The sequence below is a fragment of the Phaenicophaeus curvirostris genome, chromosome 6 (assembly GCF_032191515.1).
Source record: "Phaenicophaeus curvirostris isolate KB17595 chromosome 6, BPBGC_Pcur_1.0, whole genome shotgun sequence".
Taxonomy (NCBI): domain Eukaryota; kingdom Metazoa; phylum Chordata; class Aves; order Cuculiformes; family Cuculidae; genus Phaenicophaeus; species Phaenicophaeus curvirostris.
In genome coordinates, this window is record NC_091397.1 from 18,388,905 (window position 1) to 18,414,993 (window position 26,089).

The window sequence follows — 26,089 nt, forward strand, 5'->3', positions numbered from 1 at the left end:
GTTGTTTATCTTGACTCAGAAAGGCTTTTCACACTGTTTCTATGAATCCTTATAAACAAGCTGATGAAATACGTGTGAGATAAATGGACAGTGAGCTGGACTGAAAACTGGATCAACTACCACGCTTAAAGAACTGTGGATTAGCAGCAAGAAGTCCAGCGGGAGGTCAGTCAATAGCTGTGTATCCCAGGGGTCGATACATCCTAAACAATGGAGCAGAGTGCATCCTCAGTAACTTTGTGGATGATACAAAACTCAGAACAGTGGCTGAGAAACTAAGATTATTCTGCAATTGTTCACACAGAAACACACTGGAGAGATAAGCAAACAGGAATCTCAGAGTTCAGCAAAGTGAAATGCTGAGTCCTGCAGCCAGTCAAGAACAACCCCACGCACTAGTACATGTTGTAGATTGACTAGCTAGAAAGCAACTTTGCATAAGATGTCTTGGGGTACTGGTGGACACCAAATTGACCATGTGCCAGCAATGTACTCTTGTGGCAAAGCAGGCCAGCAGCCTCATGGATTATATGTGGCAAAATATGTCCAGCAAGTTGAGGGAAGTGGTCCTACCCCTCTGCTCAGCATTACTGAAGCCATACCTGGAGTTGTGTGTCCAGTTCTGCACTCCTCAGTACAAGAGAGACATGGACACGCTGGTGCTGAGCCCAGTGAAGGGTCGCAGACCTGATTAAAGGACTTCAGCATCTCTCATAAGGGGCGAGGCTGAGAGCACTGGACTGTTCAGCCTAGAGAAGGCTCAGGGGGAATCTTAACAATGTATATAAATATCTGATGGGAGGGGGTAAAGAAGATGGAGCCAGACTCTTCTCAGTGGTGCCCTGTGACAGGATAACAGGAAACAGGCCACTAAAACATAAGATGTGGTCAGACACTACAATATGTTGCCAAGAGAGGTTATGTACCTCTGTCCTGGGAGAGATTCAGAACCTGACTATATATGGGTTGAGCCTGCTCCAGGCCAGTGGGTTGGACTATATGATCTCCACAGGTCCTTGCCAACCTCAATGTTTCTGTGCTTCTGTATCTTTGTGCAGTCAGTACACAGAAGCACAGATAGATGGAGGAAACTCACAAGTCACTAATATTTTCTTAGTATGCTTTCTGCAACAAGTTTTTTATTCAGAACTTAAATCTTAGAGATCTAATATGCTTTAGAAGTGTATTAGCATTAGAAATGTAGTTAGTATTAGATCTTCTGTATTACTTGTTCTGTGAACTTCTTCTGAGCTCTGACTGAAAATTCCACAAAGAATCACAAATTCTCCTCCCAGGGGCCCACTAAAGTACACTTTTTCACTTTTATTTTCCAAATTTATTACTAGATTACATTGTCACCCATTCTAATGAAGAGGCAAATGCAATACTCGCACTCCCCTACAAGGTTATATATATTAATGCAACATACAACTTCAATAAATAAATGAAACATTCTGTTCATTTGTCATTCTGCAATAAAATATTCAAGTTAAAACAGTCATCTGCAAGAAACACTGACTCTCATTTTCTGTGTTTCCTCTCATATGCACAGGAAGAAATAACATCCGACAAGCTGAGTTCTGAGAGGTTTTGCTTTGTGTGTTCACCATAAAATAATGGAAAAATGATAAGGTAAGCTATAGTCAAAGGTTTATTTGTCAAAGGTTCTAAGTCAACCTAGTAAAGCAAGAATAATCTGTCTACTTAAAGACAAACTGAATTAAAACTATTCTGCTGTTCTGAAGGGGCATTAAGCAAGCACACAGGAGGGCTAATCTCAATTCCACAGTTTTCAGGAAGAAAGAGGAAAGGTTTATTGCTATGAGACAGATAAAACACTCAGAGATTCTCTCTGAAATAAAATGTAAAAGATGTAAAAGGCATAGATCCAGGCAATGTACTCACATACAGCAATGAGACCCTACTAACAACAAAATGGACTGAACAGAATGACAGCTCAAAGCTCCATCAAGTCTGCAGCACCAAAGTAAGGAGGAAGAGTCCCAGACCCTCTCTGAGGTCACATAGACATTACAAAAGTGTTGATAGCCATGATTTTTTTTTATAGAGTAGCTATTTAAATAGAAATATTCCTATCAGAGAGACAGCTAATAGTGCTAAGAAATGCAGTGGCAATGACCTTGCTTTCACAATCAAATAACCCAATGAAACAAACAGGGGGGAAAGAGGGAATTAATAAGACCACTTTCTTATTAATAGTCAGAAATGACATGCATGCAACAACAGCTAATCACACAAGAAACAGATCTGGACTCTTGAATATAGCAAGCAGCTTAAATGTGGAGTTTCATATAGCATGAAGATTAAAATAAACAAATCAGCCCAGTCTAACCAAACATGAAGACAAAAGGGAATGGAAAACAGTTTGTTTTTACAGAAAATAGTCTTGAGATACATAATTTGGTTTCTGTATTCTGTCTGACAATTCTTGCTAATGACACTGATGACTCTGACTTGCATGCTAATGCAGACGCATGATGACAGACCTGAGGCTTTCCAGGGGCAGGATGTGCTGCCAGCTCTTCAGACATGAGAGCCTGCTAGAGCTGCAGTCAGGCTGCAACAAGCTAGAAAACAGCTAAGCTACAAAACCTGTCTCCCTAGTTGTGCCATGCATCCCTAATTGTGAATTCCAATATCTTTTGGGCTACTCGATTTTGCTCTTCCTGACAGCATTGTGTTCATTCCAGAGGCTGGGGACCCCACTCAGGAAACACTTTTGGGATTTAGAATAAGTAGTAATGTTTGCATTTCCAGGAGGATATCTGTCAGTGGCTTTTCTTTTAGGAGTAAGGTGCAGAAAACTATGAAGTTCACTGACCTGATTTATAAATTCTTTTTTCTTTCAAAAGGGCTTTGGGTTGGGATTTTTGCTTGTTTGTTTGTTCCAGCAAGCCCCTGCACTCTGGCAGGACTGTAGGCTTAACAGACACATCACATCCTGGCCACCATGCGACTCTGTACGAGAATGTGCTTGCCAGCTGTGGGGTACTGTGCCTTTAGGAAAGTCTGGCAGAAACCGACTACAGCTGGTGGCTGTGCCACTCCTTTCATGCAAGGCTGACTGGATTGTGTCCACTAGGTAAAGTAGACTTTGGCTCTGCATGATTTCTGAACACAGAAAGAAAACAAACAAAATACAGACACAACTCAGTTGCCTGTGGTCAACCTACCTTTCTCAGCTCAAGAAGCAGTTTAGGAGTTTTGTGGTGCCTGGAGTTGGAACTGGGAAACTCTTCCAACTGCGCACATGCAACCAGGAGCACCGAAGGATGAACAACACGTAAAGACAGTGACAGCTAGCTACAAAACTGCTACAATGAAATCTGGAATTGCAACACCTCCTTCACAGAAGTCGTATATTAAACAGACATGTAAAAGAAGTTGGGAACAAGAGAGTTCATAACATATTCACTATGGTGAAGAATTGTTCTGGTCACTTCAGGTGGAGCAGCTGAGTAATAGACCTGGTTGTGGCTGACATCTGATTGAAAAAAGTTAGAAGGCAATTACTGTGACCCCAGAATTAGCCATTTAAAAAGCCACGGGGATTTGTCTAGGAAATAAATTACCTGAACAGAACGTGGGATCAGAAGACCTGTAGGACAAAAAGGCATGCAGAGGAATCACCTGATGGCACTAGACAAGGCATCTGTGTTCTTCAAACACCAGATTCAAACACCATGCCTGGTGTTTGAAGAACACAGATGCTTTGTCTAGTGCCGTGCCTGGTGTTTGAAGACAAAGGCTGAAGAATGGCACAAGTCTGCCCACTCCAGCTGAGAACTCACACCCTGCCAGGACTAAAAACAGCAACACTGCTGGCTCCACAGCAGTGAGGAATGAACCAACAAAGTATCATACCGTTAACCTCAAGGTGGTTCAAGGAAGACAAGCCTTATCGCCTGAAATAAAGCTGAATGCTCCAAGTAAACGCACCAGAAATGAAAATCAAGTGCAGTTTTGAGGTTAAGTGGTAAGCAAATTTCCTGTAAGCTGGTAAGTTAAATATACAGTTAATTGAAAAAGGCTTAGTTTATAGCCTTTACCAACACAAATGCATATGAATTAAGGGGATCAATGCACGCCTCACTCTTGGTCTTATTCAGCTGTACCTTTGGAGAGGCAAGGAACAGGCAGCTGAGGAACACCCTGGCAGAACACAGCAGCACCATAAGAGTCCAAATGACCTACAGCTTTAGGACATCAGTGCTTTATCCTGCTTACCAGAAGGCAATAGATTAAGTGGAGTGAGAGTTGCTTGCTGCTCTGACAAAAATCAAGGGAGTAGGTAGTTCTGGTTCTCCAGAACGGAAATGAAGACCTAAAGGTGCAGCCCTGCCCCTAAAAAGTTACAATATAAGAAGTTGGAAGAAACATTTGGCTGCCCTAACTAGGGAAAACCCAGAGGCCAAATGCTGAGGCAACTGTCCAATGCCCTCGTCTTCAGGAGACGTTATGGCACATGGCACAAAGATGCTGTATGAGTACAAAGCACATCAGTGTCAGGACTGGAAGCCCCATGACTATAGTAATGAGGTGCACACCTCAGCTATTTGTTAAGAGTTAGGTTTTTTGCTCAAGTTGTAGAGAGGAGGTTGTGGAGAGGAGGGAGCTGGCCTCTTCTTCCAAGTGACAGGGGACAGGACGAGGGGCAATGGCTTCAAGCTGCACCAAGGGAGGTTCAGACTAGATATCAGAAAGAAATTTTTCATAGAAAGGGTCATCAGGCACTGGCACAGGCTGCCCAGGGAGGTGGTTTCATCACCACCCCTGGAGATATTTAAAAGACAGGTAGACGAGGTGCTGAGGGGCATGGTTTAGTGTTTGATAGGAATGGTTGGACTTAATGATCCAAGAGGTCTTTTCCAACCTTGTGATTCTATGATTCTAAATTGGCCTGAAGTTGCACCAGGGGAGGTTTAAGTTGAATATTAGGAAAAAAAATTCTTCACTGAAGGAGTTACCAAGCACTGGAACAGGCTGCCCATGGAAGTGGTGGAGTCACCATCCTTGGAGGTATTTAAAAGAGGTGTATATGTGGCATTTCTGGACATGGCTTAGTGGTGGGGTTGGCAGTGTAAGGTTTCTGGTTGGTCTGCATGATTTTAAGGGTCTTTTCCAACCTAAATGATTCTATGATTCCATGTTTAACACGCTGTTGCATGGCTCTACTGCTTTCAGCTATGTGCATGACATTGTATGACATTCTCCTTCTGGGAGAAAATCAAGTATTGGTGCTTGTTTGGTTCTCACGCTCCATGCTTCAATGCATGGCACATGCCCATTGTCTCTTCCAGATGAGGCACAGGTTATCTGGGGCATGCTTAAATTTCAGACAGAAACACAAAAGCTGTTTTTTAGCACAAACCCCATTAATCTAAGTGTCATTTTCATAGAGGAAGAACTCCAGAACAGTTGTCCAAGGGTCTAAGTATCTTTGATGAGAGCTAGGGGTTCTGGGCAAGGATAAACGAACACCAGCACGCCACATGAAAGAAACAGCAAGCACAGAAACAAAGTTCAGTGAGAACTATAAATAGTAGCTATCACCAACTTGTCCCCCCTTGCCCCCCTAAATGAGAAAGGGATATGGCCAACAAGGATTTTGTGTCTTGACCATATCAGTAATCTTGCTGTTGCAACTGTGCAGCAGGTTTGAGTGCAAATCCCAGTACAGAATGTGAAAAACAGTTCAAGTTTGTTCATGGGGCTTCCAACCCTGAGGTATCATCGTGGGAAGCAAACAAATTGAACTAAGCACCTGCCAGTATTTCTGAGGACAGGCACTAACAAAGTTTGCATACAAGAAACTGAGTCACAGACAAAACTGAACATTACATAATGTATGTCCTTGCAACCCCCTATATTTTAGTATATTCAAATAATAAAACAAATAGTCAATGTCTCTTTTTTGCAGGTGTAATAGGTTTTTATTTCTCAGAGGCCAATGCTGTCTGATACTCACCAGAAGCCATCAATTGCTATTTCTAAGAAGAGTTTTCACAGTGACCACCAATGAGGTTCCCAGAGCAATACAGAAACTATTTTTGCGACTAGGAGAGCATGATTTGCAAATTGAACAAAACCTTGTAAGTGATTTGGTCATTGCAGTGCAGCCACATTCTCCAAGGCATTTAAAGAAGTTCAGAGGAGCAAAGTCCAGATCTGGATTATGTAAATCCGATTAAAGAGAAAAAAAAGCCTGCCCAATCTAAGACAGAAGGCAGACTTACTGCTGAGGAAAGCTCCTACATAATCAAGGCTGTTACTGAGGGATGACTGGGACATTGTAATTCCTTTTATCACTTACAAGGCTCTCAGCACTCTATGGAGTTTTGTTGAATGCCAACAAGAGTGACTTCTGAAGTGCTAGAGAAATATGTCAGAAGGAATATTATGATGGTCATTTCTGGACTGAAGGAAAACAAAGGAGAACTAGAAAATACATAGTTTAATAAAAAATAATTTCAAATATGAGGTTCAATACACAACTTTATAAAACAAATATGAACAATATTTGAATGAATGGAAAAAAGTTCTAAAAGCTTGTCACTTGCTAAAAATAGAAAGACAAGCCAAGCAGAAGAACAGAAAATCTGCAAAAATGTGTGCACAAATTTGACTGCAACATCTGGAGATAAACAGTTTACAGATTTTTAGCCTTATTTCAGTAAGGCAATGGTACCAAACAATTTCACGCTTATACATATCAGTTATCTTTTAACTAGCACTGGGGAAACTGCCATGGTATCTTCAGACATTGACCCTTTGTTGAGAGGCCAGGAATTTATGTAGTTTGAACAGAAGTGTGACTTCAGATGTGCAATGCCAACATTCATTATTCACAATTGAACAACGGAAAACCATGTCAAAGTAATGCTGAAAAACATACCAGAGAAAGACCCTGGTCCACATACAACAACAAGGCTGCACCAATTAATTCCTATTTGCCATTGCCTGATGTTTTTTAGAAGAGCTGAAAACAAGAACGCCTGCGTTGGTGAAAACTGATGCCAGACTCAGAGGGGCTTAATGGATAAAGAAAAAGATAGGCCAGGAAAACCAAAAAGCTTAGGAATATTTGTGGTCATAAGAGCGGCTGCCACTTCCAAAAATCCACACAAGCCAATGCTTAAGGCAGAAGCTGCCAATGGCAGAGGCTTCACTGCCAGCAGCCCTGCGCTCAGAGTCATAACCTCCCCTAGGCACACGTGGGAGGAAGAGGTGGCATTTCCCTGAAATCCCAGCACAGGGAGAAGAGACTGTTTTGCTCAAGAAATCTCAGGAAAAATAATAGATGTTTTTGTTGCAGAGGCCAAGTGCAGAACATGGCTCCACCAGGACACCTGTGCTGCTATAAACAGCCAGAGCACTACACTGGCGAAGGCTGGGAAGAGACTCAGAGGCTGTTGAGTAACTCAGTGCTGCTAGCACTTAATTCACACATTAGAAATAGGCACTCAAAATTTTACACTGATTATTAGCTGCTAGTATTTTTGTATTTGCCCAGGAACAGAGGCTCCAGCTTCAACTGTATGCAACTGACTGCAATTATGTACAAAGGCTCACATTGTGCACATGAAAGAGGTAAGACATAGGTCAAGAAAACCCAAAACTCGGCTGCATGCAAAACCTGCCAATGCACTGTACTGTAACACTCTGAAGTAGTAAAAGGGTTTTAAATTTAATACTCCTTTGTAGTAATTTTTAATTTTAATAGATTGGCTCAAACAGAAATAGCTTGATACATGCAACTGAATTAAAAAATACTGAACCTTTCTTCAGGACTTAATGTCTATGTATTCCTGAACTTCCAGTTCAGATGATGGAGCCAATACATTGCATCTAAAATTTTTAAATCACCTTGGATATCTTTCAGAAAAACATATATGACGATAACTCACCAATGTGCAGACTGGTATAATCCTGACAACCTTTACGCTTGTGTACGCTACAACATGGCAATGTAGCACATTATATCACTAGTGGTTGGTTACCATTGGTCAGATAAGGACTTCATTTTTTCAAGAACATAATGGCTGGTTTTGGATCTAACAATAAGTCAGAAAAGAGCAGCTAATATCTGGGAAAATTTGGTCCAGGTACTGGTTTTCCCAGTACTAAAGATCTGCATTAGGGTAAGTGGCCAGGGCTAATATCAAAGCAGCTGATATTAAACACTACAACTATAAATATGTCATTTCAGTTTTTAAATATGCTTGATTTCTCAATAGACTCCTATAACATGGATGCAACCGTTTTTGTTGCATGGTCGTAAAATAAAGACCAAATAAAAGACTAATGATTAAATTATATAGCTTGATTAGTTGTATAACACAGACCGTTATATTTTTACCTAGAAATTCATGTATTTGTAGTAGTATTTAACTATGGAATGTGTCCCAATAAGGGATTCAGCCTTGATCTGAAAGCAGCACAAAATTTTCCTCTTTACTCTTGTTATGTTCTTTCAATAACTAAGCACCCATCTAAGAAAAATTTGTACCAGATTGTTCATCTGAATTTCTCTGGCTTTGACTTCCAGCTACCAGATCTTATTAAACCTCAGTCCAATAGATTTAAAGAGTCTTTTGTGGCTACATTTTCTTCTCCTTGTTTATATACCACACAAGAAGTCATCTCTCAGTGTTCTTGCTGATCTAAAAACAGACTAGGTTTCACAGCATCAAGAACTTTTTCCAGCCCTCAAATACTTTCCGAACCACATCTGTTCATTGCACATCTCCTTTAAAAATGCACCTCAGGAACAGAACACAATGTATTTTTATTAGTCTCAAAGATGTCACCTCCTGCTGCAAAATCAATTCTTTACCAATAAACTTTAAAACTCCTGTTCTCAAATTTGTGTCTTTAACTAGTCCTAACTATAATTTGCCTTTTGGCTGTATTCAAATGTATCTCTTTGACTAAGTCCATGTCACCAAGCAGTAAGGATTACTTTTCATTACTATCCTTTCTGAAACAAACGTTAACATTTCACCATTTTTTGGGTGCTATCCCCAAATTTCATGAGTAATCATTTTCTGTTTGGTTCTTCATTGCAACTAAAAATGCTAAATAGTACCAAGCTTACTCCTAATCCTTCACAGGAGCCCACCAGAAGCAGCCCTTCCATTCATGATTTTTCACTGACAATCAGCGCATGTGATCTGCAAATCTCTGCTTCCACCTAACCGTCATCCTGTTTGTGGAGTGTGAATCACATAACTCCCTCTTCATACTCCTCCACAAATAGCCTGTAACTCATGTATTGCAATGCCAATTGTGTTCTTCCCATGGAATGGAAAAAAAAACCCTTTAGTCTATAGAGCTGCATTACTTGTATTGCAAATGCATGCACAAATGCACGCCTACCTTGGAAGGAAGATGCTGGTGTATCGTATCACAGCATGAAGCTGCACCACCTAGGGGGTCCTGGACTTGGATAAGGTCTCTGAGACAACGTCTTCCAGCTCCACTTCTAACGTCCTTCTGCTACCATATAATTCAATGTGCAAACCCAGCCCTTTATCTCATTATCTCCCGTGGTGCTCTTGCATGCCATCAAAAGACATCTGAAAAGTCTTGTAATACCTGTGGATCATTGAAGAGGGCCTTCCAACCCAATGGTTTGGGGTTTTTTTCCTAATCATGATGGCAATATGGTTTAATATTAAAACACCAGATACTTTATTAATCTTTCCTTTGAACTTTCCTAGGCAAACTCAGTCCACTAGGATAAAGCAGAAAGTGTGCTATTTTAGTTGATTAAAAAAAAGCCATCCACAGAACAGTGCAGCTGTATCTACAATATTTTTATATAAATTAAATATGAATAGGAATACAGATGAGGATATTTTCAAGATCACAGTGCTCTAATAATCTTACATGATTTATATGCCACTGATTTTTTTGCTTAAAGATAATGTTTATTAGTCACACTTCTACACTGTGCTCCATCAAGATTAATTCTGCACTGTCTTTATAGCAGTTGTGCTACTTTTTATTAGTTTATACATATGAAAGTGGATATTTTATTTAGAAATATGAAACAGAACCATTATACTGCCTAGTTAAGGCTAGTTATTGCTTGAGAACAGCACGGATACAAAAAAGCTAAATGGGATTTTAATAATGCAGGTTTTATTGGGAAAAAATCCACAGTAAAACAGAATGTATTCTTATTTAACCTAGAAGAACAATGAAAATAAAAATCTCATCTTGAATATGCATTATGCAGGAATGCTATATTGAATTTACTACACTTTCTCAGTTGTGGTCTAAAGCCCTGTTTTTTTGTACACCACAAAAATAAATAAAACAACTAGCAAAGCTTTGCAGCAGATAAGAAAAATTAATTCTACTCAGGAAATCCATGAATTAGATTAAGACATTCTAACAAGAAAACAGTTTTGTCCATGACCAGTCTAACTAGGAAAACTTTGTTCCTTACGAACTCCTACCGTATGTACCTACACTTTTGCAGCATGTCCACCTCCCTTCCTCCCTGTTCTCTCAGCCTTTCACTCTGCCCCTAGCCCTTAAAGCTCTTGTTTCTCTCATGCTTCCTCCAGCAGCCAGGCATGAGGTGCAGGTGGGCACACCCAGCAGCAGGTGCCTGCTGCCCACCCAAAGCACATCAGGCTGTGAGGAACCTGCTCATGTTGCAGGTTTCAGCCTTTGACCTGCAGGAACATTTATAAGGTCTGTTTTCTGCCCAACAATGTTTTCCACAAAGCCTTATAGGACATGGTGCCTACAACCTCTTCTGCTTTCTTTGAACTATCTCAATTCATAGAAAAGAAGCACCTGTGATGCGAGCTTCAAATAACGCAAATGACATGAGGAACCAAGTATATTTTCCATGTACTAGTTTATTTCTTTAAAGAAAGATGGGTAAATGTGTGTGGCAACAAGCAGCTACATGTGGAAAAAGTAGTGGAAGAGGACAAAGATACCCTAATTAAATTGATTTCATAATGAATGAAAAAAGTACCTGATAGCTTTCTTTTTACCATGTCTCTTTTAGCTGAAACTAGGTACCTCCCTCTCATCCAAGTCACCATAACAAAAAATTAAAGCTTACAGTGAGGTGACAGTAATACAGGAAGGCTCTTTTTTAATCCTTACAGTTCCACACTGCTGCTGGCTCTGCTATTCAAAGCAGCATCGTGGAGCTCTCTCTTGAACACAAGCTAAAGAGAAGAGGCAGAACAGGGAGCTACAGCTGCAAGAGTATCAAAGAGGCAGGGATGTCCAGCAGCCCACAGCAAACCGTATACAGCTGTGAGCCGTTCCTTGCCAAGCAAATTTTGGAAGCTTCTTGAGTTAATTTTTCTTGTAGAATAGAACTGGCAGTACAAAGCAAGTATCTTCTTAATGGAGGTTGTTTTTTCCAGAAGTCCAGATGCCCTTCTTCCCAAAGCCAGAATGATAACAAGCAGTGCTCCAGCAACTGTGTCCAGCCAAGGCTTCAGACCAGGTATCTCTCCCCTCTCCAGAGAAACATCTTCATCTTCCTCTTTCCAGGCACCTGCACAAGACTTTTATGGCAAACATGGCACTTAATGCATCTCTGCAGGAAAGACTGATCACAGCTTCATGTCTGCCATATATCCCTTCCCTTCTCCTGCTTAAGACAATGCAGTCAGAGACCAGAGAAACTCCATATCAAAACTCCTTCCATAAGGTGGCATAGACAATACAGATACATAGTGACACTAAGCTTTGTTTGCATTATCAGGAATTAAAGTTAACAAGGAAACTTGAGATTACCCCTTTGTTATGTAACTGCACCAAACTAATGGGAGTTTTCATCTGTTCTAACCCAAACCTGATTCCTACAGAAAGCCAATTCACCCAAGAGGCGAGTTCTTTAAAGTTTATTAGTCTTAGGGTCAAATCCAAGCCAGGTTGCAGCCTGGTTGCTTTTATAAGAAGGAAAGGGGAAATGACTCATTTGTGGACATTCCACAAATCCCTTAGAAGGAGCGGCAGATAAGGGCCTGGGTAACATTTACAGCAAGTTACAGCACAGAGAACCACGGAGAATCTCCTATAGCATGCACCAATAGTGTTCAAACCAAGTTTTTTAGAGAGGAGTTCACAGTGACTGGTGACCTGGCTTTCTTGTAGCTGATACAGCGATTTATTTTGTGGGAATATAATAAACAGAAATAGCTGCCCCCAAGATCATAGGATACCATAAGATCACAGGAATTGGATTTACAGAATAAACAGTGTTGTATAAACGTAAAAAAAAGATCAAACTTCTAAGTTGCTAAAATATGCTACTTCCAGGGAAGAGGAAGACAAATGGTAATAATAAGTTCCCTCAGCTTGACTGAACCACCCCTTTTCCTGCATTGCAAAGAGATTAAATTCATGCCGGTCAAGTTAAAGCAGTAAAAACCCAACCAATTGCACAAGGCAGTAACAAACAAGAGCACAGAACACAACATTTCTGCAACAGCAACACCTGCCTCCAAAACAATTTTTGCCCTTTTATTTCACGTGAAATAACAACCACTACAGACCACGTCCAGTGGAGACATCCCACAGGATATGCATCTGCCTGAAGCCACTTCACACTTGCCTTCCATTAAAAAAAAAGAAAATAATACGATAGAAATCAAATCTCCCATTTTTCTGGAGTGTCCAACCGAAAGGACAAGGGCTTCACTTATTTCAAAAACAAAGGGTAACTCATCACTACAGCTGATGCCTACCTTACTTCCCTTGCCCACCTAAGCTGAGGTTTTACAGTAACTGCTATCCCAAGACAAAGCTTCTTTGTGGAGTACTTCTTTAGAAGTGCCCCTTTTCATGGAAACATTGCATAGTGGCATATTGGCACCATAGAACTATGATCTACTGGCACTATGAACTGTGAAATATTGGCCAGGGGACCATCAAGCTGTACAGGGTCCAACTGCCAAGGCATCTTCTGCCTCTTTCTCCACCATATTCCCACCAGCCACTTCTAGATGGGATTAGCTCTGTGTTCTTTCCCTCTACCAGCTACAAAATAAGGTTAGTGTTATGTCCTCCTCTTTCCAGTTCTCTCAAACAATGTATACCTCTTCCCTAGTACTTCAATAAGCAAATGGACACCTTCTTTGGTTTCTCTGCTAGCATGAATCTACTCTCCTGTAAGATACCGAATCATATGACATGCTGCACTGCACACTACCTACATATGCAGTGCTACCTGGTACCAGATGGCAAGCCACGGCAATATAATCTTAGGACAGCATTTAGGTGAAGTGCAGAATTGCCTCATAGGGTTAACATCTTCTTGTCTTGCCAGTAACACCCACATCCCACCATTATCACTTACAAAAAAGCCATTGTATGTCACTGTCTTGCTTTTCACACCAGGAACATTGATTTCTCCATAACATCTTACACTCCTCCCTTCCCTACCTTCCTCTTTTTCTCTTAGCAATATAAGAAATGGAAGCTGCCATGAACTGGAGACTGTATCCCTTGATTTCATGCTTCTAAAATGTCTGTAATCTATTCTATGTGTGCACACACACGCGCGCGCACACACACACGCACAAAGAGATGTCTGTGTGTATATCCTTCTTCCATTTTTATGCCTCAATACAGAATTAAGGATTCTGCATTAAACCTGAAACAAAGATGGTACAAAGTCACAAAATATTAAAAATAATGAGATACCCTGTTCATAAAATACAGGGCTTGGAAAACAACACAGAGAGCCTTTGACCACAGAAGTACACTGAAAGATACATCATCATCATTATCATCTCTACCTCTTTTAAACCCAAAGGGTTAAATTTGAAATGTCACTATTTCTTGAAAGAATTATTTTGAAGAATTCATTGTTGAGGACAGTACTTAGTTTTATGCTCACAGCTCTACATTTAGATTTCTTAAATTAAGCTCATTTCCTTACCCACCTCCTCCCACTCCCATAAAACATCAGCTCATTATTTTAAAAACGCGCAATGAATAAGAATGAAATAATTTAAGATGAGGCACTGTAGAATTCACTGCGACAGGTGTTCAAAGAATTAATCAGTACATAACTTCCCTGATCTGTTTCTTTTCCTTAAGCATCTGCTTGTGGCTACTTTTCTGATTCCTCCTTGATGCCTCGCCCTAATGAAACCTCAGAGACCTTCAACAAACTGGGGAGCCAAGGGAGAAAAAAGCCACAAAAGAAAACAAGTGTTTCCAGTGCCTCCTACATGGCATTGGATAACCTTCATGCTCCAGTGCAACTCAAAGCAACTCATTTGTTGGGAAAGACAGCTTTAGACTTTCTAGTTATCATTAATAGCTGCTTTTACACAATATTAGTTTTCCCATTAAACTTAGAAAGATCACAATTTTGGTGCTAGCAATCAGTCTTCCCTAAGGCAAGGAACAGGCTACGTGCAGGAGGGAACAAGGACTTGTCCCGAATATTTGTGGTGTCTGCAGTAAGCTGTTTTCCAATCCTGCAATGACTGTGGATTAAATCAGAGCTGCCAAAAAATTCTACCAAATTTCTATTATCATCACTTTATTCTTAATTAGCATAACTGTTGCAAATGTATATAATAAAACATACACCTAACTTGACTCAATCTTTTGCAAGGCACACTCACGGACTGAAATACTCAGTACTAAAAAAAGACCACAATATCATGAATGTAGGAAACAAATGGTCAGGGAACCTAGGTGGAAAACAAAGAGAGACTGCTAAAGAGAGTCATTCTAGCTTAATATATGAAACGAGTTTTGTTGAGTTTTTTCCCCTTTTCCTTGTTTCACATAGAAATGCAGAATTACTCAGGTTGGATTCACCTCAGAATGTCACCTGGTGCTCAAAGCAGACTTAACATCGAATCCAGCCCAGGTTGCTAGGGCTTTATCCAGATGGGCCTAGAGAACTTCCAGATATGGAGATTCACAACATCAGAGCAACCAGGTCCACTGCTTAATTACCCCCATAGTGAAAAAGTTTTCCTTGTATAACATTGATCCTGATGCTAATTTATATTGTATAAAGTTGAAATCTGCCATTTCAATTTGTCATTGTTTTTTGTCCTCCCAATACACATCACTGTAAAGAGCACGTCTCCATCTTCTCAGTAACTTCCTCGTAGGTATTGGACCCTCTTAAGTCCCTCCAACACCACCTCTTCTCTAGTCTGAACAATCCCTGTTCCCTCAAACTCTCCTTGCAGGGCAAGTGCTTCAAGTCCTGACCATCTTGATGGCCTTTCACTGATATGAAGTTCACTGATGTCTTTGGAAAGTCCATAACTGGACACAGCACTGCAGACACTGTCAACAGTGTGCTCAGGAAGGGAGAATATTCATTTCCTTTAACCTTCTGGCTGGGCTCCTGCTGATACAGTACAGTCTGCTACTAACCTTCGTTGGTTTGTGCTGTTTGAGTAGAAGGATGTAGTTCACTCTTGTTTTCTTATTCAATCTTTGTCCCGCCCACTGACACTGCCAGCACAGGTGCCAAGTAACACGGAACAGCTGAATGAGCAAGGCAGAAACACAAGATTTTCTGCCCAATTTTGCAGCCTGTCTTCACTTCATATAAACGGAAGACCAATTTCTCTGTCAGAATATTGCTTCCTCACACCATGTCAAATCATATAAACAACCTGTTAGGGAAGCAGAACTGCAATAATGATGTGAGTTTTTCACAGTCTTGTGCTGTTCCTCTATATATCTGAGCTATAGATAACAAACAACCCATGTAAAATCACTACTTCTGTTACATCTTTCTAGTGCAACTAAGCCTAGTGCTCTAGCTGTTATTCTTTTTGCATCAGAAATTGTTCCTCTGGGAAAATACAAAGAGGGCGTGGGATTTGCTGGATGAATTTCAGTATGAAGATGTGGTCATACATAGTGTTATACAATCAGATTTTACCAGCCAAACTGTACACTTGTAACCAGGAACACAAACGAAAAGGGAGCTACAAAAAGAGGCTCTGTTTCAAAGGGAAAGCAGGATTTTCCAACTAAAAGGCTACAGGCCAATAGTGCAACAGCAAACACAAGATATTCTCAGTTCTCATTCAGTTTACAAGCATAGTAACAAAATTCTCATATCTAACGTGACAGCACTGCAATGAAACTAAGGTAAAAAGATAAGGAAGCTTACTTAATCCAAAATGTCTGAGTACCAATATGCACATACTGCATTTCTCCTTACTTCAATAAAACCCTTACAGAATATATCAGTAACTGTTTCACCACAGTTTAAAGAGGAAAAAGCATTAGGAATTTTTCAAGCATACCAAGAACAGGCTTCAATTTTTAAGGGGACTGTAGAATTGGGGTTTGAAGTTGGGTTTCCAAATCTTAATCTCTGAATTGTATGTAAATGTACCGCCAGCCCTGGGGAACTTCCCCCAGTGTAACCCAGAATTTCCCACACATTTTTGCTGGCAGGCACTGATGGTCATGAGTGTGCAGTCTGTCTGCTGTGACTGACTGAAGAAAGCAGCCCTTGGCTTATGAGCCATAAGAAAACAAAGTAACTATATCCACCATAGTCTACACCCTTTCACACACCATCACTGCATCTAAACACTTAAAAAGAATATCTGTCTGAATGCTTTACAGAGAAACTTTTGAACACTTTTGAACATTCTATGAACACTCCTATTTTACTCTATTCAAGTAAAATATATTCACCATCTGTGAAAAGAAGATTTTTTTTCACTAAATCCTCTCTGCATTCAGAGTTCTCTATTGGGATTAGCAGCATTATAATTTCAAGAGAAATAGTGAGGAGAAATAAACAGTGGTTTTAAAAATCAGAAACAGTGCTTGTTTATAATATTTTCAGCTTTTCCATCTAAGTACCCACACAGATTGCACGTACTCCCACAGAGATGGAAATTAATATTATGTGAAATACCTGTGCAGCTTGAGCGTCACAGTTCCATAAACAGTAGCAAAGCCCAGAAGACGTACCCATCTTAGGAGAACACAGCGAAATACACTTGGCTCAAAATACAAAATGACAACCTATAGAACAGAAAGACAGAGAGAGCTTCAGTACCACTTTAATGTGAAAGTAGTTCTTCATTCAAATGCAAAATAGTTGCAAAACAGGACAGCAGACAAATTTCAGCTCGTACTGCTGTATATTTAGATTTTCTAGTAAAGTGACGGGATGATCAGATCCACCAGCTGGCACAATTCTAGGCACCAACTCCTTTTGGAAGGAAGCTGGCAAAAGCTCTGTGACAGACTGTGAAGTGACAACACTTTTAAATGCAATTCCACTGACTTTTCTTAACCGAGTGCAAACATGTGCCCAGAGAAGAGGAGAGAACAGACAAGGACATTTTCCTTCAGCTTTTTCAGTAATATGCAGCTGGCCTGATTCTGGTTTGATGGACTATATTTACTAGGTTACACATTAGAAGTCCCTCCTCCTAATAAACCTAGCAAAATGATAGCTGATTATTTTTTCTCTCCCCACATTTCTGCCACACTAAAAATGTCTGCATTACCCTCTTTCTGTCCAAAATTCCAAAATCTTGATGTCATATTTGATTCTTTCCTATTCTTCCCTATATACGTTCCCTAGGACATAACAAATCTCCCCTGTGCATCACCACCTTATTAAGGAAAATAACCTTTTTGTTCACTTATGGATATCTGTAATTACAGTAACAGAAAGGTCCTACTGGCTTTTTGCTCTGTCTACCAAGTACCATGCATAAGGACATCACTCAATAGACAGTAACGCAAAGCTACTTTTGCAGGTGTAGTGCATAGAAAAGCATTATTACCAAGTAAAATGCCATCCTTCTTTAAAACAGGGCTGCTCAAAAAAGGTGGACTTGTTTGTGATTTGAACCAGAAGTCCGTATCTTCTTGTTCCAACAGATGTTGTCTCTGGTGTTCTGAGAGATGATCTCATACTCCTTTGCCACTCATCTGGCCACCAGGAGCCTGCTGTCCCAGGGATTTGGCTGTGTACTGCTCCTCCCACACCTGCAGCCCTTGCTTGGTTTAGCAAAACAAGAGCCAATGCATCCCACCCATCTGGTCAGAATCTGGTAAAATGACCTAATGCACACTGTAGTACAAATTAATTGGGTAATTCTGGTCTAGAGAAAGAAAGCTCTGAAATATTTCAGGCCATCTGCCATAGCTTCATTTAGACTCAGTCATTCTGGCAGTGGAGGTAGTATTGTGCCTACCGCCTGCCACATGGTATTATTTTCTCAAGTAAATGCTTTTCTATGTGGGAATTCAAGCCCGGGATATTGGCCAAAAGCCCAGGACGACGTCCTTTGGGTGACATAGACATATTTAGGAGAGTGGGGGCAAAGATGGTAGACATGTGGGTTGGAAGAGATAGAAGATGCTATGCTTCGCTGGCATTTTTTTTACAGCAGAAACAATACATTTCTTTAAAAATATGGTTTGTTGAATCAAACCATAGTACAAAATTTCATCTGCTTTTTTTCACTGTTATCGGACTGCCATATTTCAAGGTAGACATTTTCTGGCAATCTGAAAAATTCTGTATATAGGGAAGGGAACAGTGTGAAGCAAGAGGCCCACTTTTTTATGGCTGGAAAACCAACGTGCACCTATATGTAGGAACATGCCTGTGCTAATAGAGCATCCAGAAACAAGTTTCTCAGAAGCATTTGAATGATACTATTGACCTCTCATCCTAACATACATTTAGACATTTGCAGAACCAGAGCAAAGTCTGTAGCAGTAAATGCAGTAACCTGCATTCTGAGGTTTGCCAGTGGGTAGAAAACACTCGGTTTCATCTTTGATTCTTCCAAACTAGAAAAACAATTCCAAAAGAGGCTGGCATACAGACTCCAAACATTTCAAAGTTGATCTGAAAGCAGAACTTTTCAGATGACTGAAACAGGAATATCTGAAAATTTTCCAAGCACAGAATTTTCTGAACAACAGCGACAGCTCTCTGCGCCATGAAAATTGATGCAGTAATTTATCTGCAGTTGCTTGTAGAAATATTAACTGCTTGTGTCTAGCTAATCTCATTGATTTGTGTTGAACCATTTCTATGAGCAGTTGAGGCACTTGGGATCGCTATCAACCAAGAAACATCACTTCCAATGCAGCATGGTGTCAGCTGGCATGCTGTAAAGCCATGAAGGCTGCAGACGGAAGTCTGTGTTGGCCAGAACTCTTCTTGTGTCCCCATCTGAATGGAGACACATATGAATCATTACTTCACCCAATGGTCAAGTACATTGCTGAAGCTGTCAAAGACCTGATCCAAACTTGACTCTCCTCTGGGTCTTTTGAAAATCTCTTCCCATGTTTGTGCAATGGAGAATAGTTGTAATGTCCTCCCAAGGGCCAACTTCCATTTCTACCTATTCATCTATAACTTGCATGTGGTCTGGCATGGACCAAGGCTTTGAACAGCATGAACTGCTATACTAATGTCTTGCTTGCTTCCTAGGTTTTCAAGAAGGGTATTCTAAGAACATGTCCTTCCCATCAGGGAAGCTCTGAGATCTGAGCTAAGAGCTAAGAGCATAGGATGAGCACAGGATTCACCCACATACCAAGGCTGTGATGAAGAGAATAAGGGAATCCCTCTGCAGTTCTAGAAGACTACTCTGCCCACCAAGAATCTGACAATAATTCATTTTCCCTTTTAACTTTTATAATGCATTAGACCATGACAGCAGCACAAATCTCATTAAAAATACTTAGAGGTTTTGCTGATGGATGTCACAAAACCTATTTACTGTACATAAGGAAATGTGATATCCTCTGCTTCACCAGCACCTGAAACCCATTTAAACACTAGACTGCTAAAGAAGAGCTCAAACATAAAGTTCATTTATTACAGCCGAGTCTGGGTGTCTCCCTGTGGAGAGACCCAGAACAAAGGAATTCCTGGGCAATTTTACCTTTCACAATTAAATTCCCACCCTTGATGTGTTCTTCACATGCTGTCCACACAAAAGGTGATCCAATGGTACATGAAAGCTGGGGTCTCCTATTCCCAATTTGATTTCCTTCCTGTTTCCAGGCAAGGCATTCCTTTTCTTATCTTCAAGGTATGCAGCTGGTCATAATCCCTTGTCTTCAGGCTCAAATTTGTCCCCAAGGCCCCTTTCTGTGACTCAGCAAAAGTCAAACGCAAGTCCATTCTCTCATGTATCTGTCAGACCTGTATCTCCTCCCTTGCTTAGCAGTCATGCTAATGAATAGAGTTCACTTAAAGTTCACTTACACACTTACGGTGAAATAAGGCCTACTCATGCTAAGCTTTAAGCAAACACACACTTGATTCTAATTTAACCTATCTCTAAGCAATCACATAATTAATTCTAACAGTCTATAAGTAAATTTATTTTAATCCCCAATACAGACATCAGTTTCTGTTCCTTAAACAACAAAGATCTGGGAAAAAAATATTTGGAAACCAGAAGAGAAGTCAAGACAGTGCCTGTTCATGTACCACTTACTGCAGCTGTGCGTGAGACGTCATAAACTGTGGCTCATCTTTGTCACTTGGGCAAACACATTTAGATGTTCGCTTTTAACCTCAACGTGTCTTAAGCTATTACTCTTGCCAAAACAATGTTCCTGCAGTCATGGTACCACTTGTGGAGCTGGAGATGAAAAGACTTTCTAAGGTCACCAGCTAACTGTCAAGTATGTTTAGAGCTCGAGAATTACAGATATGGAAGAGAGACTTTGCTTGCTGACACAGCGATCAGCCAGCTCAGTTATTCAGCTGACATGATGAACAGACACACGCTCTCTAAAGACAATGACTAAAATTGATACAGGCACCTCACCCACTATGGGAACTTTTTGTTACCAGGACGGGAAGGACGGTGAAAGTGCAAAGAGAACTACTACAAAGCAATTTAATGTTCAAAAGCGTAACAGACATTGTCCTCACAAAAAGATGAGCAAATACTGAGTTTTGTAGCCTCAGTGTGCGGTTCCCAAGGTGCCTTGACTGGGGCTCAGTCTGCCTAAACTAGGCATATAATTTCTACCTACATTGTAGGAGTCTAGTAAATCAGTCCTACTAATGTAAATTCCATAGATAACCCACACAGATAAAGTCAGGTACCTTGAAGAACTTTGAAGATGTCCAGGACTTCAGCTACTTGGACAGACTCTTGGCCTGCAGGCTTTAAATACACATCTTCACTGACTAGAAAGGTATTTCAGCACTCATTTTAGGGAAGTTGCTTCACTCTATGTCAATTACTAATCTGGAGAACTAAATCAAACACTCTGCAGCCAGCTCTAACGATTCTGTATCATATTAAGGACAAGTGGCTTTTTACTTCAATTCTTAAGCCATAAAAATAATATGAACAGATCAAAAAATCATACCTTTCACTTATCGCATTTCTATGCCCTACATGGAGAAGGAATAGCCAATGCTAAAATGCCTCAAAAGATCAGAAGTCAGAGAAAAAATACTTTAAAAAATACGAGGAACTGTCAGTGCTGCAAATTCTAAACTAAACATAAGAAATTTTGAGCAGGAACTTAACTCACCCCTGTCCCTCTCCAAGTGTTCCCTTTGAATTCCTCTTATTTTTGCCCTCAGTTCTAGTATCATAGAATGGTTTGGGTCGGAAGGGACCTTTAAAGATCATCTAGTTCCTCATGCTGTGGGCTGGGATGTTGTCCATGTTAGATACATGGAAATGAGATACAGAGCTTAGAATTTGAGCATCAGCCACATCTGATTATGGATACGAGGTGAAAGTCACCTACTTTTGATAAAAGTGATGCAAAAGTTTTTTTTTTTTTCTCATTTTCAAATAATCAAATTTCTCTTAAAGTTGTGCCCAGTCAACACGAAAAACTTTACTGGAAAACTACCTACTTGTTTCACCTAACTTCAGAATTTGCTGCAAATACTCCGCAGAGTTCAATGCAGGACATGACACAGCCATTTAAGGTAATGCCTTTTGGGCTAATTCCATTAACAAGCATCTTCCCTCTGTGAAGAAATCCATGTGATCCGTTCCACTGCCCAGCACCATCTGCCCTTGCCTGACTGCAATAGCTGTTTCAGGCTGTCTCTAGGCAATTCTGCGATGGAACAAGCCACCAGACACTTCCTCTTGCTATCCTGCCGTGCTTTGAGACGGGCACTCTTCTTTCTGCTACATTTCAGTAGTTTCTTTCAAGAAATAAAATAGTCTCCAGGGTAACCTAGTACATCAAGTGACCTGTTAATGCTTCATTCCTAATACCAAGAAGGGATTTCCTGCAATGGAGTTGCTGTTTGCAGTGTTAGATAAGCTTGCCATCCAAATTCATAACAATCTGGCATTACACTTTCTAGAGAAGGGACCAATCCACTTGCATGTGGGCACACTGCCATCTTAACAGATGGGCATGAATGAAGGCATTCATGAGCCTATGTACACTACGGGCACCACATACCACTGTTCAAAGCATGATTCACAGCCCAGAGCATCCGCTTAAATATTAGTGAATGCACAACTCATTCTGTTCTTCCAACAAATAATTCTAGTGCAGCTGCACAAAACATTAGAGGTATGATAACAGCTGAATATATACTTATGCTAATTATATAAGAACATATACTTCCATCCCCATCTCATTTTTTTAAGACATGTGTTTTTTAAGCCATAATATTGTACTCTAATAGACCAATGGACACACAGTACCATTAAACCCTGTTATCCTTGCAAATCATTGGGCAGCCTGATGTAGTAGGATGTGTCCCTGCCCATGGCAGAGGGGCTGAAACTAGATGATCTTTAAGGTCCCTTCCAACCCAAACTATTCTATGATTCTATGATCTCACCATTTTAAAGCAGAATTGTGCTGGATCATTAGCTCAATACCTCTATAAACCACAGTAACTAATAGGTTTTATTTGTGCCTTTGAATGGAACTGAATCAATCGCAGCACACAGCGTTGGAGGCACTCTGCTGCTGGGGCAATTCATTTCAATTAAGATGTATGTCAAAAACAAAAGACTTATGGCCATTTAAGAACTTTTGGGTTTCTTCATAAAAGAAGACAAGTTCTTACTAGATGCCCACACTAAGTCCAGCTTGAAATTCCATCTACTATGGATGGAATTTCCATCCCCACTATACTTTCAAACACAGATATGTTTTCTCCACTGCTAGTCTTAAAACATATATTAAACTCCTGGCTGCATTTCAGCAGAGATGTGTTGCCTGAAAAGATCTTTGGAAGTCTAGAATGCAGTATAAGCACATAACCACCAGCACTGCTGTAAAATATGAAGACGTACTGCTAGAACTTGATTCATCAGAATGCTTTGCTATCACTAAGTTTTATTATACTTTGGATTCATCTCCATCAGGCAGTAAAAGCAGATCTCTAAAGGTCTTTATGAACTTATTTGTTACAGTGGAGCTCATTTAGTCTTCTGAGAGATTTATCTGGTCATTAAGCAAACAGAATCTTCAAGATCATTCCATTTTGACTCAAGAGTGCCTACTTAGAATCCCTTTTTATTGACGTATCTTCTATTATTTTTCCTCTTCTTTTTCTCCTGTTCGTAATGCAGATCTCAGCTGATGCTTGACAGGGCACCTCTGAATAGATTACTTCGAGAACAATAAACATCCATGTGGCTTCGAAAATGCTGTCGCATCTTTCCTCCAGTTTTCAAATTGGAGAAAAAGTGATATGACACAGATCCTACCAGCTTTGGAAATATTAAAATTATAAGTAACCTGAAGACATGAAGTGAAAATGCACTTATTTGCCATAAATTTTAGCCACTAGAGTTACTAGTGATCCAGCTTCCCTCTTCCTATTTACGTTGGCTTAACAAAGAATGTTCTGAAGTCAAGTAACAGAAAGTTAACATATAATTGATTAATCCATAGTGTCATTGAAAAGAGACATGCTTGCACCCTGTAAACATATTTGTTCACTACAAATGAAGTGTTATGCACAACAAGGCTCATGCAGCAGAATGGTTTTCCAGTATTTTTCCTAAAAATGACTAAAACTTTGTCAGAAAACACTTCCTTACTTTATGACAGACATAAACTGATGTCTTGGCCGAATCAGTTATAAATGTGAAGGGTAGTGCAGTTCCCCAAGGGTGAATTTACAAGCAGTAAGAGAAAGGGGATACAAAGAAAGACAACACACTAAGTCTTAAACCTACCTGGGAGAAGAAAATCATAACAACTAGTATTACCAAAAGGACTAGATCCCTGCCCCAGGCAGCTGTGAACCATCTGGGAACTGAAATCACCTTAATCACCTGTATTCATCTCCAAACACAGAAATTACTGACTAGCTTTTCATTGTAACAGAATAAACTGTTTATCTTCAACTGTAAACTTTGCAAATACAAAGAGAGATTGCAGTGGCAAGGAGTAGTGATGCTACTACAGTAAAACATGGTAAATCAGGAAGTATTAGTGGCTGCTGGAGAGGGCAAATTCAGTTTCCTGGGGGCAAATGTTTGCCTGGAAAAGGTGTCTTCCTCACCACTATGACTCATTGGACACCTTTACAGTATCCAGTACAAGTCATGGAGAAGGTCTGAAGCTCCTGAGTTCGCTTGAGACCACAACAGAGTATAGCACAGTGAAAACAATATCTAATATTGAAAAATCCAAGACTGAAAAAACAGGGATTCAAAACGGCAATGGGAAATTCTCTGTCTTCAATACATATGTATCCCTCATACATATATTGGCTGACTTTTGACAGCCTCATATTCTTTAATACAGTTACCCAAACAGCAGCCAGAACAGCCTCAGAAGTCAGTCCCTGAGGACTTGAGAGTTGGCTGATCTCAGCAGTTCAGAGACTTCAAGCTGGCCAGATGGAGACTTGGCTGGATGTCAGAAGTTTCCACTGAAATCAACACATTACCATAGAAGGTTTAAAATCTGTTTAAACAAGACTTTTAAAAAGAGAAGCAACTGTTCTATTTGAAAATGTAAAGCCCACCACAATTCACATAGCTAACCGTGCACAAGGGAAAAAAGTGTTTCCTGACTCATGTAGGTCACCATCTGCAGTCTTAAGCACAAAATTAATATATAGCCATTGATCTGATTTTAAAGATACTTAGGAGCTAGTCAGGGATTTTGCTGCCTTTGACTTCACTAAAAAGCAGCTACCCAAATATTTAAAGAATATCCAGCTCTCTGTGTTCAGAAAGAGCTGCAAGTGTCAAGAGCAGTGTAGGTCACACTGAGGCACTGCATTCTTTCATTTGATGTTTCTTCTTCCTAAACTTATACACAGAGGCCTTGGATTACCTTACAGTTAAATATTGAAATGTATGCAAAAATGTGGTTTTCCTGATCAAGCAAATTGTTAGGTTTTGTGTGGAGATTAGAAGACATGCTCTGCCAGCACCAACTCTAAAAGCAAAGATGAGCAGATGGGACATTCAGAGCCCCAGCCACGTGCATGCTAAGGATGAGAAAAGAAGCACTAGTGCAGAGGAGAAGCTGAGCTCCTTAACCATTCATTGCTTCTATTTTCATTGTTTGCATTACATTCAAAAAATGTAATTCAAAATCAACAGAATTAATTTCATCAGAATGTTCTATCTACACAACAGGTACATACATATAGGCATACTTCAAAAACTCTTCACACCAGTGCAGAAATACAAAAATGGAAAATCAAAGGAAGTTGTAAAGTCAAAATATCTTCTAAAATACTTGCTTCTTCTACCAGTTAATCTTTATAATCCAACTATTTCTTTGAAGTGTTCATATACAGGTTTTTCAGTGTGACATGCCACTTGGGTAGATGACAGCAGTCAACTGAAAGTCCTAGTGTACCTACTTCATATGTGAAAAAAACCTGCTTTCCTATTGGATGCACTACTATCCTATTTCTTAACAAAGATGTGGCCACTCAATAAGCAGAAAGGGAAACATTTTTAGGAGCTGAAACATCTCTAATGAAAAACATAGACATCTATTCAGGCCAGTCATTTGCCAGATACTTGACACATTTTAGCAACAGGGTTAAGAATAGGCTAGTTGCATTTTATGAATAAAGAAGTGCAGTATTTTATTAAAAACA

The 26,089-nt window shown here is 40.1% G+C and overlaps 1 protein-coding gene across 1 annotated transcript in view; it reads right to left on the minus strand.

The window, feature by feature from the left end:
- GPR158 (G protein-coupled receptor 158) overlaps positions 1-26,089 on the minus strand; it is a 195,293-nt gene that overhangs the window by 36,788 nt on the left and 132,416 nt on the right. Inside the window, exon 6 of the mRNA XM_069859510.1 lies at positions 16,931-17,040. Within this exon, the coding sequence (XP_069715611.1) occupies positions 16,931-17,040 (110 nt within the window). The remainder of the gene's footprint in view (positions 1-16,930; positions 17,041-26,089) is intronic.